At 47.6% G+C, this 16,125-nt stretch overlaps 1 protein-coding gene across 1 annotated transcript in view; it reads right to left on the minus strand.

Annotated features, from left to right (window-relative positions):
- fbxo38 (F-box protein 38) overlaps positions 1 to 16,125 on the minus strand; it is an 86,929-nt gene that overhangs the window by 33,428 nt on the left and 37,376 nt on the right. Inside the window, exons 10-11 of the mRNA XM_084332145.1 lie at positions 14,941 to 15,148; positions 1,290 to 1,502 (exon numbers count right to left, since the gene is read on the minus strand). Coding sequence (XP_084188271.1) covers positions 1,290 to 1,502; positions 14,941 to 15,148 — 421 coding nt within the window. The remainder of the gene's footprint in view (positions 1 to 1,289; positions 1,503 to 14,940; positions 15,149 to 16,125) is intronic.

Here is a 16,125-nt window from a genome sequence, read left to right on the forward strand (position 1 = left end):
GGTGAATATTGTAGTTTAGGAGTGATCCGGGATCATTCCTGAAAAGCTGAGTTATAGGGCGCTACGTGAATTCTACTATAAGCGTCTGCGTTTCTTGCCTGGACACGCTACTATTTCCAAATCAAATGTATATAATAGGTATTATGTTTCATCATGAATGCATGAAAGGGGGGGGGTTGTTTTTTTATGCTTTGATGGCCAGTAACGGCATTCGTTTGGAATACCACACACACTGATCAGCTGGATCGATATGAAAACATTGTACGATCAAGCTGGAATTTACATCCAATAGTCCTTACATTTGATCGGGGGTATTCCAAAAAGAATATTCCAATTGTCTGATCGCGATTTCCAGTATTGCTGTCCATCGTGTCCTCGACATAATCCGGTGCACACATGCATGGAGGGTCATTGGACACGTTTCAATGTGATCGGGTGAACCACTAGACTCGCCTGACCCAAAATATGCCGCCCGGAGGGATTTAAGTGCAACACCCGGTGTGAAGGAGGGTTTCAAAGGGTGGGCGATACTGCCACCTAGCAGGATGCGGCCAGTATTGCACTCTGGCGATCTCAGAATGATGAGATCCCTATGGTACGCCCGGGGTCCGTGGATGAATAATGAATAGAAATATTGAATAAAAGGAAAACGGACCAAATAACGAGTATACTGGTTGTTGGCGGTCAAGCGATAGCGCCCAATAATGAGTAAACTCGTTGTTGGCGGGGAATGAGTTAATGAGATGTGTTCTTTGGAAGGTTATAACAACATAAAGGTTATAATAACAGGTTAAAGAGATGTGTTCTTTGGAAGGTTATAACAACATAAAGGTTATAATAACAGGTTAAAGAGATGTGTTCTTTGGAAGGTTATAACAACATAAAGGTTATAATAACAGGTTAAAGAGATGTGTTCTTTGGAAGGTTATAACAACATAAAGGTTATAATAACAGGTTAAAGAGATGTGTTCTTTGGAAGGTTATAATAAAGGTTATAATAAACTAATAAAGGTTATAATAACAGGTTAAAGAGATGTGTTCTTTGGATGGTTATAATAACAATAAAGGTTATCACATAATACAGGTTATAATAAACTAATAAAGGTTATAAAATAACATAAAGGTTATAATATAATACAGGTTATAATAAAGGTTATAAAATAACATAATAAAGGTTATAATAACATAATAAAGGTTATAATAAACTAATAAAGGTTATAATAACATAATACATGTTATAATAAACTAATAAAGGTTATAATAACAGGTTAAAGAGATGTGTTCCATACCAGCCTGCTCCTCATCAGGGGACCCTGCTGGAGTTTGACTGGGTCCTGCTCCCGTCTCCAAGTCCTCCTGTTTCACCTCCTTCGTCCCACCTCCTCCTCCTCCTCCTACTAGCTCCATCTGGGGTTCTGCCTCCATGTTCTCCTCCTCTTCCAGTACCACCTCCTCCTCCTCCTCATCCTCCTCCTCTTCATCCTCCACTCCATTCACCTCCACTGGAGGAAGAAACGCATCATGGAAATGGAATGTTTAAAAATAATAATAATATAAAAACAGCATAATCTAGCGTTTATTTGAAAACGATTCATAAATAGGCAGAAAAATGACAACGTGTTTTGTGTATTCCTGTAAAGAGCTATTTTCGTGGATTTGTCTGGAATCACTAGAAATCTTCAAAACTATACTTGTATTCAAAACGGTATAAAACGAAAATGTACTGATGAAAAAACAATCCATTTCGTACATGTTGACTGCAAACAAGTCATTGATAAGCGACAGTTGTATTAGACCCATAGCCATAATTTAAGATATAGTTTATGCGTTCGCAAATGTGCTCGTCCTCCCATTGATTAAAGTGGTGGCATCCAAGCGATACATCGTTATATCCGGCTGACAACCAATGTGTTAACTGGCCTGCCAGATTATACATTTATGTTCGATATGATAATGTGTGATTAAATTTGTAACTATATAAAAAAAATTAAGGCGTTTGGGCCAACGTGATATGATGAGGCCAAAACAAATATAGCAAGGTTTTATAGAGTGATTTCTTTATCTATATAAAGCAGTGGTTCTCAACCAAGGACGTCCAAATCAGGGTTTCCGTTAGCCGGTAATTACCGGTATTTGACCGGCAAAATCTGTTGAAGTCCGACATATTTAATCTCTCCGGTCTTAATATCCGGTGAAAATAATTCCCTCTAAGCACAATTTGATTATTTGAATTGTATTAAAATAGGCTAAAATTAAATAGCCTATGCGATGAACGAAACAATCATTACATTTGTTTCATCGTTGCTTCACCAAGCAGGTCTAATAATGACAACGCTGTTGTCAGCGGGAGCTTGCTGCTAGATTTGCGACTGCATGCAGCTGCAGAGCCGCAGCTGCACACCAGCTGTGCCGGCACAGTGCAGTACTCCAATTCAGCCATTGGCAATTCAGCTGTTGGGTGGGGGGCGCTGCTGAGCGGTCCCCAGATAGAGCCTGAAAACAGCTGAATCTGCTGCTCTGCAGCGGCATACTCTCGCAAATAAGTCGTTGGGAGGTGGAGAGAGTCGTCACGCAAACCCACGATAATGTTGCCGTCTCTCTCTGCCAAATTTCTCAGTTCTTCACTTGATATAATTAATACAAATGTCCAATATAACGGAATTCGTTAGCTCATAAAAATGTGATTATAACAGACTGCTGTTTATTAATGTCGGGCCGACTGCCCACAGACACCTATTTGATTTAAAGTCGGCAGCAGCACGGAGTCTCTGGACTTATTTTATTTGGAATATAATGACTGTATACGCAAAAGTAGCCTAGTTTTAAGTTAAAATATTATAAATCTACATGCCTTGAGGATGTCATTCTTTATATAGCCTGCCTATCAATTGTTTTTAAGCTCAATAAACTCTGACCGGAATTTCTCTCATTTGACCGGTAGATTTAAATCTACCGGACCCTGAGACCGGCAACAATTTTTTCTAACGGAAACCGTGGTCCAAATGTATAAGTTAGGCCCTGGACCCCACTTTGATAAGATCTTATCTCCAGGACCCCACTTTGATAAGATCTTATCTCCAGGACCCCACTTCGATAAGATCTTATCTCCAGGACCCCACTTTGATAAGATCTTATCTCCAGGACCCCACTTTGATAAGATCTTATCTCCAGGACCCCACTTTGATAAGATCTTATCTCCGGGACCCTACTTTGATAAGATCTTATCTCCAGGACCCCACTTCGATAAGATCTTATCTCCAGGACCCCACTTCGATAAGATCTTATCTCCAGGACCCCACTTCGATAAGATCTTATCTCCAGGACCCCACTTTGATAAGATCTTGTCTCCAGGACCCCACTTTGATAATATCTTATCTCCAGGACCCCACTTTGATAAGATCTTATCTCCAGGACCCCACTTTGATAAGATCTTATCTCCGGGACCCTACTTTGATAAGATCTTATCTCCAGGACCCCACTTCGATAAGATCTTATCTCCAGGACCCCACTTTGATAAGATCTTATCTCCAGGACCCCACTTTGATAAGATCTTATCTCCAGGACCCCACTTTGATAAGATCTTATCTCCAGGACCCTACTTTGATAAGATCTTATCTCCGGGACCCTACTTTGATAAGATCTTATCTCCAGGACCCCACTTCGATAAGATCTTATCTCCAGGACCCCACTTTGATAAGATCTTATCTCCAGGACCCCACTTTGATAAGATCTTATCTCCAGGACCCCACTTTGATAAGATCTCGTCTCCAGGACCCCACTTTGATAAGATCTCGTCTCCAGGACCCCACTTTGATAAGATCTTGTCTCAGGGACCCCACTTTGATAAGATCTCGTCTCCAGGACCCCACTTTGATAAGATCTTGTCTCAGGGACCATGTGATAAGATCTTGTCTCCAGGACCACCATGTGATAAGATCTCGTCTCAGGGACCATGTGATAAGATCTTGTCTCAGGGACCATGTGATAAGATCTTGTCTCAGGGACCATGTGATAAGATCTCGTCTCCAGGACCCCACTTTGATAAGATCTTGTCTCAGGGACCATGTGATAAGATCTTGTCTCAGGGACCATGTGATAAGATCTTGTCTCAGGGACCATGTGATAAGATCTTGTCTCAGGGACCATGTGATAAGATCTTGTCTCAGGGACCATGTGATAAGATCTTGTTTCAGGGACCACCATATGATAAGATCTTGTCTCAGGACCACCATGTGATAAGATCTTGTCTCAGGGACCATGTGATAAGATCTTGTCTCAGGGACCATGTGATAAGATCTTGTCTCAGGGACCATATGATAAGATCTTGTCTCAGGACCACCATGTGATAAGATCTTGTCTCAGGGACCATGTGATAAGATCTTGTCTCAGGGACCATGTGATAAGATCTTGTCTCAGGGACCATGTGATAAGATCCTGTGATCAGAGTAGCCTCTCATATTTCTCCTGATGCTCTAACTTCTGGTGAATGAAACACTTAACTAGTTAAACTACATTTAACACATTGGCCGCCAACGACGATTACATGTGTTTGTCCGACAACTGTTGAACGCCAACCACGTATATATACGTTATTTGATCGTTATTTCTTTTATTCGATATTTCTATTCATTACAGGCCCACTGACTCAGGGTTAACATTGGGAATCGCATTGAGAATGCCTAGGTGCAATACTGGCCGTATCACGCTAGATGAGCACCCTTTCTAACATTGTATCCTGGGCTGTGGGATGGCCAAGGGTTTCGGGTTACATTTTTCCTTGTCGGTCAAGACGAACGGTTCTGCCGGTTACATTGAAGCCCATCAAATATGCCCGATCCATATGTTATGGTGGATTATGCCGTCGAGCAAATGGACATTGGATCTACCAGATGGCGATCAAGAAATTGGAATATTGTTTTTGGAATACTCCCGGTCGCAGGTAAGGACGATTTGACGTCAATTCTAGCTGGATCCTGCAAGGCTTTTGTACCGATCGGGCTGATAAGCGTGTTTAGTGTTGAATACGAATGCCGTTACCGACAATCAAATAATCAGAAACGCCCCCCCCCCCCCTTTCATGCATTCATGATGGAACATAATACCTATAATGTGGATTTGATTCCGGAACAATAGCGGGTTCAGGCAAGAAACGGCAAAGTCTACAATGGAATCGACGTATTACCCTAGACCGCTCTAAAACCATACTTATATTCACGACGGTATAACACGGGAACGTATGGATGGAAAAATTTTCTCTTTTTTGCATCTTGACCGGAAGAAACTCAATGTCAAATGACTATAGTATTGTATCTGTTACAAAGGATCAGATTATATGGCGGCACGGTGGTGTAGTGGTTAACACTGTCGCCTCACAGCAAGAAGGTCCAGGGTTCGAATCCCGCTTGGGGACCAGGTTTCCATGATGCCAGTTACCCAGGTGGGGTATCTCCCAGGCCTTTCTGTGTGGAGTTTGCATGTTCTCCCCGTGCTCGCAAGGGTTTCCCCCCCCGATAAGATAAACCCAATGGAAAAACATGCACAACAACAAGATCGCTAACGCTGTGGCGTCCTTGACGAAGACGGACAGGAGCACTTGGATTGGTCCCCTGGCGCGGCTCACGTGGCGCCTGTCTGCTCCCGGCTGCCCTTGGGGGGGAAGGACGACGGGATGGGTTAATCGCAGATACGCATTGTATGCATGGTTCGCATGTGTGCCAAATGGTGACCTCGGAGCAGGTCCTAAATTATTATTATTATTATTATAGATTAAACCGAATATATATATTTATTGATTGATATATATTGCATAGTATTTGTATATCGTTTTGATATCCCTTGTATATTCCTTGTACATATACATCCCTTTAGCCTAGTACAGACCATAATATTTCATTCTCCTATTGGACAGCGGTCCACAGGCGCCAGGGCCATGCCTCCAGAGTCAGGTTCAAAGCCACCGTCAAGACATGTCTGTACATGCCCGGCCTTGCCCAGGAATACGAGACAGAAATGAGGCTGGCACTAGATTGTTCGCTGTGCATATAAATATGGCGCAGGTGAATACAGAAGCACTTAGTCAGAAGTCTTAGGAACTAAAGTTGAAGCCTCACCCACGATACTCCGTGCGGTGAAGTATGGCCTGTTTGGCCCCAAATAGAGCATTGAGACCGCGTGCGAATTAATAACTGAAGTGTCAAGAGTTTGGCGCTATACCGTTGAGTGCGACATATTTCTATTAAGTCAGTAATAGTCTATTTGTGTATAGTGTATCGTGCGGCTAAAGTTCTACAGTGACCAGCATCACCAACGCTTCCTCGTACCAGCTAGAGTGCTTATCCAGGCTGGGCTGCTTTCATGGCGCTTTCACCCGAGGAGACCTAGACGAGGATCGTGTGGACATGTACACTGGATTAATCTACTCGACGACTGCATAGCCATTTACGGCTGGATTATATTTGTTTTGGTCCTGTGATTTATGGAGCGGAGAATCGCCGACGCCTACACGTGTGTGGGATTTACCCTGTGAGGAGCCACGTCGAGTCTGCGCCTCAGAGAGCCTGAGGCAGGCTAGCTTTCTTCACTGTGGAGCTACAGTCTACGGAGAACAGCTGTATTCGTCTGTGGATCAAGAGACTATTGCACCGTCTCCTGTACTTGGAGTCTCCTTAGTCATCGTTGACCAGACTCTCTACTACCGACAGATCCTCTACCCCTGCTGGCTTACAACCGGGGGGACCCTTCAGTATCTCCCGCTATATATCATCAGTGCACCATAGATATAATTCCCTAAGATTCAGGTCGTATAATTACCTCCTGCGTAACCAGAGAATGGACATTCATTATTGATTTGCCTACGCACATTCCTTTGCCTTACAAGTGCATTCAAAGTATAATAGAGAAGTATATTATGTACCTTTTGCTGCAATAAATACTTAATTATAACTTTGTGTGGAACCGATTTATTGTGGGAAGTGTTTATCATATTTATATATCATGTACTGTATGGCCAGTAATTAAAGTACATAAAGCGGTAGTGGTTTAATGATACCATACTTACAGTATGGGAATTGTACCCCTCAGTTACAATTGGTCCTTCGAGCCGGATGGTAACTAGTGTAATATTAATATAGTGGTATTAATATTGACATGGCCTATGATGAACACTCCACAAAACGGTTCTCCTAAAGTAGATCGCCCGCAGCGTAGACGGCAGACCCCTCAGTACTTAGAGGATTACGTTGCCAATATACTACCTAGCTTTCTACAGACGGTAAACGCGGAAAAAGTAGATAGTAAAATTATGTCCGACCCTATCGACCAGGCTACCCCGCCAATAGAGGCCCTAGTGGGTTCTAACGTAACTGACCAAGCTCACGGTGGAGACCAGGAGGGACCTGACATGACTTTACCCCCCGCCAAGACCGAAGAAGTAGTCCCCGGAGAGCTCCAGGATAAAGACAGCCCTCCAGGGATGGAACTCTACCCGCTACAAGAAGAGGAGAGCATCCCGGAGATGGATCTCCAGGACTCGCCACAGGAGAACATATCTCCAACGAGTACTGCCAGGAGCGGATCACCTCAACCAGCGTCTTCCCCCAGCGAGGCGGACAAGATGCTGGCACAGGCATTCCTCGCCAGCCTAGCAGCCTCAACAGAGCGCGATCGACTCCAAGCACAGACGCTTAGTGAGCGCGAACATTCTTCCATGGAAAGAGAACGCCTTCAAGCGCAGCAACGGAGCGACGAAGATCGTATACGTCTAGAGATTAGACGCCTTCAGACGGAAGAGAATATGGGAAGGGACCGGGCCGAAGCCCAGTGCGCGGCCGCCGAAGCCCAGCGCGCCGCTGCCGGTGCCCAAAGAGAAGCAGAGCGCGACCTTGCTCTCACCAAGCGCGAAGCCGAGCGCGACCGATTACAAGCGCAGATAATGGAGCAGCTGATCACCAGGGCAACACCCCCTCCCTCCGCACGGGGTTCCAGGGCCTCGTCAAGACAGGGGTCAAGGGCACCCTCCCCTACCCGATCAAGCGACCCTGAGCCCGACCACCAGAGAGAGCCTATACCCCCCTCCGAACTCCTTCCCCGACCGGTCCAAGCGAGACCCAGCTACAAGGAAGAAACGGTCTACACCGCGGAGAGGCTAAATAGACGACTACAGGATCTAGAGGACCTGCCAGAGGAAGAAGAAGAGGGAGAGGAGGAGAGTCAAGCCCGACAGCAGCACAGTACTCCACAGGACCAGGAGGTCCAGTACAGCCCAGGCTCTACCCCCGCGGCTCTGCGCTACAGACCCCGACTCAATTCACGGGTGAGCTTGACGCACGACCAGCCCCGAGGAACAGCACCTGGATACGCGGGCCATGGTACCCAGCAGGTACCAGCCCACCAAGAGGCGTAAGAGGAGACTCGCCTAGGAGTCATTGGCACACCATTGGCACACCGACATGTTCCGGACTTCACCCACGAGAACAGAGCACAGTACACGGAGCTACGAATGTGCTTAGAGACAATGATGTCCGATGTAGCTGATGAACCGTACAAATATGCTATCCTATTGAAGCACCTCAAGGTGCCCCGAGCGCACAATATAGCGCTGGCCTATGCCACCTCTACTACCCCATACACCGCGGCTCTAGCAGCACTCGACCAAAGATATGGACGCATATGGGACTACGTAATACAAGAGATAAGGCATATTGACCGCCTACCCCCAGCCACAGACAATCGCTCACTAGATGACCTGTCTATCAAGGTACAATCCCTGGTAGGGATGCTGGGGGCGCAAAGAGAAAAGGGTATGCACGAACTGTACGCGAACTCTAATGTCGAGAGGATTTTAGAGAAGCTTCCGCCCGCCCGACAAGATCGCTTCAGGCGGCAAAGAGACCACCGTGATCTTAACGGTCCCGAGCCATCCCTCCTAGACCTAGCCGACTTCCTGGCGAGAGAAGTCAACAGCCTACGGTTGGATACGTTCATGCGGAGCACCCCAAGCTCCAGAGAGGGACCTAGGAGAGCAAACGATGGCCGAAGATTGGTGACCGTCATGCACCAATCAGAATCAGTACCGAGCAGCAAGAACCACAGTACCCCCTCGATGAAAGAGAAGTGGAAGATGGTGTGCCCGTACTGCGAAAAGGAACACTGGTTGTCACAATGTGACACGTTCAAGAAGATGACCGCCGACGAGGTGAGTCAATGGATAAAGTCCAACCGACGCTGTTACCGATGTGCGCGCAGTCACATGGCAGCCGATTGCCGCTTAAAGAAGAGGTGTAGTCGGTGTGACGGAGCCCACCTAGATGTCCTACACGACAGTAACAGAAGAAAGCCTGCACCCTCAAGCAGCACAAAGGCAAGTGTTATGTACATTGACCCCGCCAGCAGCGGGGGCGCCCGGGTGCTCTTAAAGGTGGTCCGCGTAACACTGAGTTACCAAGACAAGGTCATGGACACTTACGCCGTCCTTGACGACGGGTCAGAGAAGACCCTTCTCCTCGCGTCCGCTGCGGCCCAGCTGGGGCTGTGGGGGAGCGAAAACCAGATGACGATTCGGACAATAAGAAGAGATCTAAAGACGATAAAGGGCGAGAATGTCTCCTTCACTATCGCAGCAAGCGGGCAGCCAGAGAGACGGTATAGGATTACTAACGCTTTCACCAGCCAAGAAATAGGCCTGTCGCAGTACACCTACCCCATCGCCAAGCTGATGGATAAATATGTGCACCTGCGTCAACTACCTATACCGCTCATAGACGGTGCCACCCTGACCCTGCTGATAGGCTCCGACCATGCAGACCTCATCGTCCCGATTGACCGGGTCCACACAGGGCCCAGAGGCTGTCCTGCAGCAGTCGAGACCCGCCTAGGATGGACATTACAAGGCCCCCTCGCTAAGTCTCTTAACCGAACAGCAGCCACTAGCTGCCTCCACTCCAGAGTGACAGAAGAAGACACCACCCTCCTACAGCATGTCGAGAGGCTATGGACACTAGAGACAATGCCCTTTAAGAACGAAAAGAAAGACATTCGTTCCAAGGAAGACATTTACGCTATAGCCCTCCTCGAGCAGGGGACAAAGAGAGTCAAAGTCAACGGAGTGATGAGATACGCAACTCCACTCCTGAGGCGAGAGGGTATGCCTACCTTCCACGCCCCAAAAGAAGCGACGGAGCGGTATCTATTGAACACAGAGCGGCGCCTAGCCAGAGACCCCGCTCAAGAGACGGTGTACCGCGCTGAGATTAACAAGCTAATCACAGCGGGACACATAAAGAAAATTGACATTAAAGAGGCCGATCAGACGACCGAATCATGGTACATGCCGCACCACAAAGTCCACCACAACGGCAAGGATCGTATTGTGTTCAACTGCAGCTACCAGATCGGATCACAAAATCTGAATAAAGAGCTCTTGCCCGGCCCAACACTCGGCCCCTCTCTACTAGGCGTGTTACTACGTTTCCGCCAAGACAAGGTGGCCATCAGCGGCGACATCAAAGGGATGTTCCTGCAGGTGAGACTAGTGGAGGAGGACAAGCCCCTGCTGCGGTTCCTATGGAGAGAGAGGATCGGGGATGAGCAACCAGCCATCTATCAATGGGAAGTCCTCCCTTTCGGAACCACATGCAGCCCATGCTGTGCTACGTTTGCACTGCAAAAGCACGTCGCAGAGGATCCAGCAGCTGATGAAGAGGTCCGACAAAGTGTAGGAAATAGTTTCTACGTAGACAACTGTCTGCAAAGCGTCTCGACGCCAGAAGAAGCCGAGGCCCTTCTACTCAAGCTCCGCGCCTCCCTGATCAAAGGCGGCTTTGATCTCAGGCAGTGGGCCAGCAGCGACCCGCAAGTATTGCGCAGCCTCTCCCCCGAGGACAAGGCAGCAAGCAGCGAGACCTGGATGGCGACCATCCCAGGAGAAGCCCAATAAATGACATTAGGACTAGTCTGGCGCTTCAAAACAGACTCGCTCCATTATAAACACACACCCCTGACCAAGGAGCAGGGAAGGTCGACTGCACTACCGACCACCAGACGGAGTGTATACAGAACACTCGCCAGACAATATGACCCGTTGGGATGTATTCTACCTTACACCACCAGGGCAAAGATGATTGTAAGAGCGTTATGGGACAAGGACCAGGGCTGGGACGACCCCATACCCGAACACCTTGCATCCACATGGAGAGAGTGGGAGACGGAACTCAGCTCACTCCCAGGTGTCAACATACGCCGCAGCTACTTCCCACCCACAGTGAGGCCGGAGACGTGCCAGATGGACCTGCACGTCTTCAGCGACGCCTCCGAAGTAGCCTACGGTTCGGTGGCCTACTTGCGTGCCCGAGAGGAGGGAGGAGAAATACATACTGCTTTCATCCTGGCTCGCTCAAGAATAGCCCCACGAAAGCAACAATCTATCCCGCGTCTAGAGCTCTGCGCAGCCCTAGCAGGAGCGCAACTCGCCACGTTAATCCAACGTGAACTCACCATTCCGGTGCAAAGAACAATCTTGTGGTCAGACTCCACGACAGTACTCACATGGATCCGGTCTGATTCGTGCAGATACAAGGTCTTCGTGGGAGTCAGAGTCACAGAGATTCAAGATTTAACAGAAGTAGCAAGCTGGAGGTATGTGGACACAAAACACAACCCAGCTGACGTCATCACCCGGGGAATGTCCCTGGATGACCTCACCCGTCACAACCTATACAGTGACGGGCCAGAGTTCCTCAAGCTCCCGGAAGAAGAGTGGCCTACACCCACCCCACGGGAAGAGAGTAAGGAGGAGGCCGAAAACAAGAAATCTATGTTCTGTGGATTGAACACACTCGTCTCCACAGACCCCGACATAGACGATTGCCTCACCCTAGAGAGTGCGCAGCTAAAGACATTCCTGTGGCACCACCCAGAGGTTCAGCTCACTACTGACATTACAGCAGCTGACTACGAAGAAGCAGAACTTCTTCTACTACAACGAGCCCAGAGAGACTCGTTTCCCGATGAGCTAGACTATCTACAGGGAGCAAAGCCCGTCCCATCAGACAGCAGATTGCTCCACCTAGCCCCCGAGAGCGACGCCCATGGTCTCATCAGAGTGGGTGGTCGTCTGCGGAGAGCTCCAGACTTACCGGATGACGTCAAGTACCCGATAGTCTTAAACAGCCGACACAAGGTCACAGAGCTGATCATAAAGAAATACGACGAGGATGTGCATCACGCCGGGGCAGAGAGAGTCTTCGCGGAGATCAGACGTCGTTATTGGATACTGCAAGGGAGAGAAGCAGTGCGGCGCTTCCAGCGAACCTGTCTAGACTGTCGTAAATGGCGAGCGCAGCCCAGTATACCCCGGATGGCTGACCTACCTCCCTGTCGCCTCCGACTCGGCGACAAGCCTTTTCACTCCACCGGTATGGACTGTTTCGGCCCGCTGTATATAAGGAAAGGAAGAGGAACCGAGAAGCGGTGGGGTATTGTATTCAAATGCATGACCACCCGAGCGATGCATATAGAACTCCTTCCAACCATGAGCACAGACTCATTCCTTATGGCCTTCCGAAGATTCACATCGCGGAAAGGCAAACCGTCTATATTATTGTCTGATCACGGGACAAACTTCAAAGGCGGAGAAAGAGAGCTGAGAGAGAGCTTCCAAGCTATGGGCCCAGAACTTAAGACCCACCTCGCTCCATCCCAGATTGACTTCCAGTTTAATCCCCCGAACGCACCTCACTTCGGTGGAACTTGGGAACGAGAAGTACGTTCAATAAAGACAGCCCTGTACGCCGTGCTTGGTGCCCAGACCGTGGCGGAAGAAGTCTTAATGACAGTCCTCACGGAGATCGAGGGAGTATTGAACTCAAAGCCCCTCGGTTACGTCTCAAGTGATGTAGCAGATGTCGACCCAGTCACCCCCAACACACTCTTGATGGGGCGGCTGGACCCTGCGCTACCACAGACAATGTACAGGCCTGAAGAAGCGAACGGCCGAAGAATGTGGAGGTACAGTCAAGTATTGGGTGACAAGTTTTGGAACAGCTTCCTACTCCACTATCTACCGTCTCTACAGACCCGCCAGAAATGGGTGAAAGAGAGAGACAATTTGACAGAAGGAACAGTCGTCATGATTATCGACCAGTCACTACCCCGAGCTATGTGGCCGGCTGGCCGCGTAAGCAAAGTGATCACCGGTGCCGACGGAAAGGTCCGAGCAGCCGAAGTGCTCGTCCAAGGACGGATCTACACCCGACCCGTGGCGAGGCTAATAGAACTGCCAAGGCTCCCCGATACTATCGATGACGACCATGACCCCATGACTTTGTGAACTGCCCGACCCCTCACAACAGACATTGAGTAGTGGACAGTGCGGTTAATCTGTCTCTGCTTAGCTAATTAGGTGGGACTAATTAGGAGGCGGCTGTTACAAAGGATCAGATTAAACCGAATATATATATTTATTGATTGATATATATTGCATAGTATTTGTATATCGTTTTGATATCCCTTGTATATTCCTTGTACATATACACGGAATATCCCTTTAGCCTAGTACAGACCATAATATTTCATTCTCCTATTGGACAGCGGTCCACAGGCGCCAGGGCCATGCCTCCAGAGTCAGGTTCAAAGCCACCGTCAAGACATGTCTGTACATGCCCGGCCTTGCCCAGGAATACGAGACAGAAATGAGGCTGGCACTAGATTGTTCGCTGTGCATATAAATATGGCGCAGTTGAATACAGAAGCACTTAGTCAGAAGTCTTAGGAACTAAAGTTGAAGCCTCACCTACGATACTCCGTGCAGTGAAGTATGGCCTGTTTGGCCCCAAATAGAGCATTGAGACCGCGTGCGAATTAATAACTGAAGTGTCAGAGTTTGGCGCTATACCGTCGAGTGCGACATATTTCTATTAAGTCAGTAATAGTCTATTTGTGTATAGTGTATCGTGCGGCTAAAGTTCTACAGTGACCAGCATCACCAACGCTTCCTCGTACCAGCTAGAGTGCTTATCCAGGCTGGGCTGCTTTCATGGCGCTTTCACCCGAGGAGACCTAGACGAGGATCGTGTGGACATGTACACTGGATTAATCTACCCGACGACTGCATAGCCATTTACGGCTGGATTATATTTGTTTTGGTCCTGTGATTTATGGAGCGGAGAATCGCCGACGCCTACACGTGTGTGGGATTTACCCTGTGAGGAGCCACGTCGAGTCTGCGCCTCAGAGAGCCTGAGGCAGGCTAGCTTTCTTCACTGTGGAGCTACAGTCTACGGAGAACAGCTGTATTCGTCTGTGGATCAAGAGACTATTGCACCGTCTCCTGTACTTGGAGTCTCCTTAGTCATCGTTGACCAGACTCTCTACTACCGACAGATCCTCTACCCCTGCTGGCTTACAACCGGGGGGACCCTTCAGTATCTCCCGCTATATATCATCAGTGCACCATAGATATAATTCCCTAAGATTCAGGTCGTATAATTACCTCCTGCGTAACCAGAGAATGGACATTCATTATTGATTTGCCTACGCACATTCCTTTGCCTTACAAGTGCATTCAAAGTATAATAGAGAAGTATATTATGTACCTTTTGCTGCAATAAATACTTAATTATAACTTTGTGTGGAACCGATTTATTGTGGGAAGTGTTTATCATATTTATATATCATGTACTGTATGGCCAGTAATTAAAGTACATAAAGCGGTAGTGGTTTAATGATACCATACTTATCAATACAGTCAGGGAATTGTACCCCTCAGTTACAGTATCCATGGCTATAATATAGAATATAGATTTAGCTCTACAAACAAGGTGACTAACTAATGAGTTAACTATTCCCAAGTTTACTGGGGACCCCTGGAACCGCCCTCAAGGACCCCTGTGGGTCCTCGAACCCACGTTGAGAGTCACTGATCCAGTGATTAATCGAGCATGTTACCGTCAGGCTGCGGTGGTTGTGGTCGTTGGTTGTTGATGTTGTTGCCAGGTGGTGCAGGGGGAGGAAGGTTGTTGTCGTTGTTGTTGTTATTGTTGTGATGGTTGTTGTTGTTATTGTTGTCATTGTCGTTATTGGAGTTCTGGTTGCTGACCAAGGCGGACGACACTCCAATACCGGTCCCTGCACTGAGACCCACCCGGGCACAGCCCTGAAACACACACACACACACACACACACATGAAATCATGGGAGAGAGAGCGGGGGGAGAACATTTATGAATCTCATGTGAATTTATGAGAGCCTTGACAAACCCTTTGGAGGCCAAACCCGAGATAGTCCGGGTTAACCCATTCTCTGCCGGAGCTTATATCCATCGCTGTATCCTCTCTGCCAGCGCTATTTGTCTATGGAGATGTTCACCTTCTTTGCAGGGCTATAACTTTTTAAATTGTATTGCTAAATTGACATTACTATGGCCCATTCAACATCGATTAGCTATCGTTCAGGATGTAGGAACGTTTTACTTTTTAATTCACACATTCATACAAAAATACCGTCTAGAGTATAAATATGTTTTTATCGTTTTCTGCAGTATTTCCTAGAACGTGAGATATAGACATAAATGCATATATTAGATCATCAAATGTCGTTTGACACAGATGAACGTTATATTAAAAATGTCAACTGTACATGGTCCTAGACGTTATGACTTAATCATCTGCGGGTGAACGGAGGGGGGGGGGTCGTTTATAATTCCGTGGCCGACGTTAAATCATTTATGTAGTATGGGTGATATATTGATCAGAGCAGTTTGTATGGATAATAATAAACAAACAGGCTGAAAGTAACGTCAGCCTCCTCTTACCGTTGGGCGATCACACTGGCGCAAACAGATCCCAGTTATGTGATGTTGATCGAGGTGATCCAGTTCCGGTTTGTATAATACTAATATACGTCCAAATCATGTTGTTTATTGAGTTATGGCAACGGATCGATATCCATGGTGTCTGGATTGAGTCCCGAGAGCGATAGCGAGTGGCCGGACGGAATAGGGGACGGACCAAGCACTTTCGGCCACTTCCGGTTTGGCAACTCGTCGATCGGCCACAAGGTGGCGGTATTGAAGCGTTGCAGAGTTGAGCGGAGTCCTACAGCACCAGCCAAGACTCCGTGGGTGAAATGTGA

This window comes from Notolepis coatsorum (assembly GCF_963971535.1).
Source record: "Notolepis coatsorum genome assembly, chromosome: 16".
Classification (NCBI taxonomy): domain Eukaryota; kingdom Metazoa; phylum Chordata; class Actinopteri; order Aulopiformes; family Paralepididae; genus Notolepis; species Notolepis coatsorum.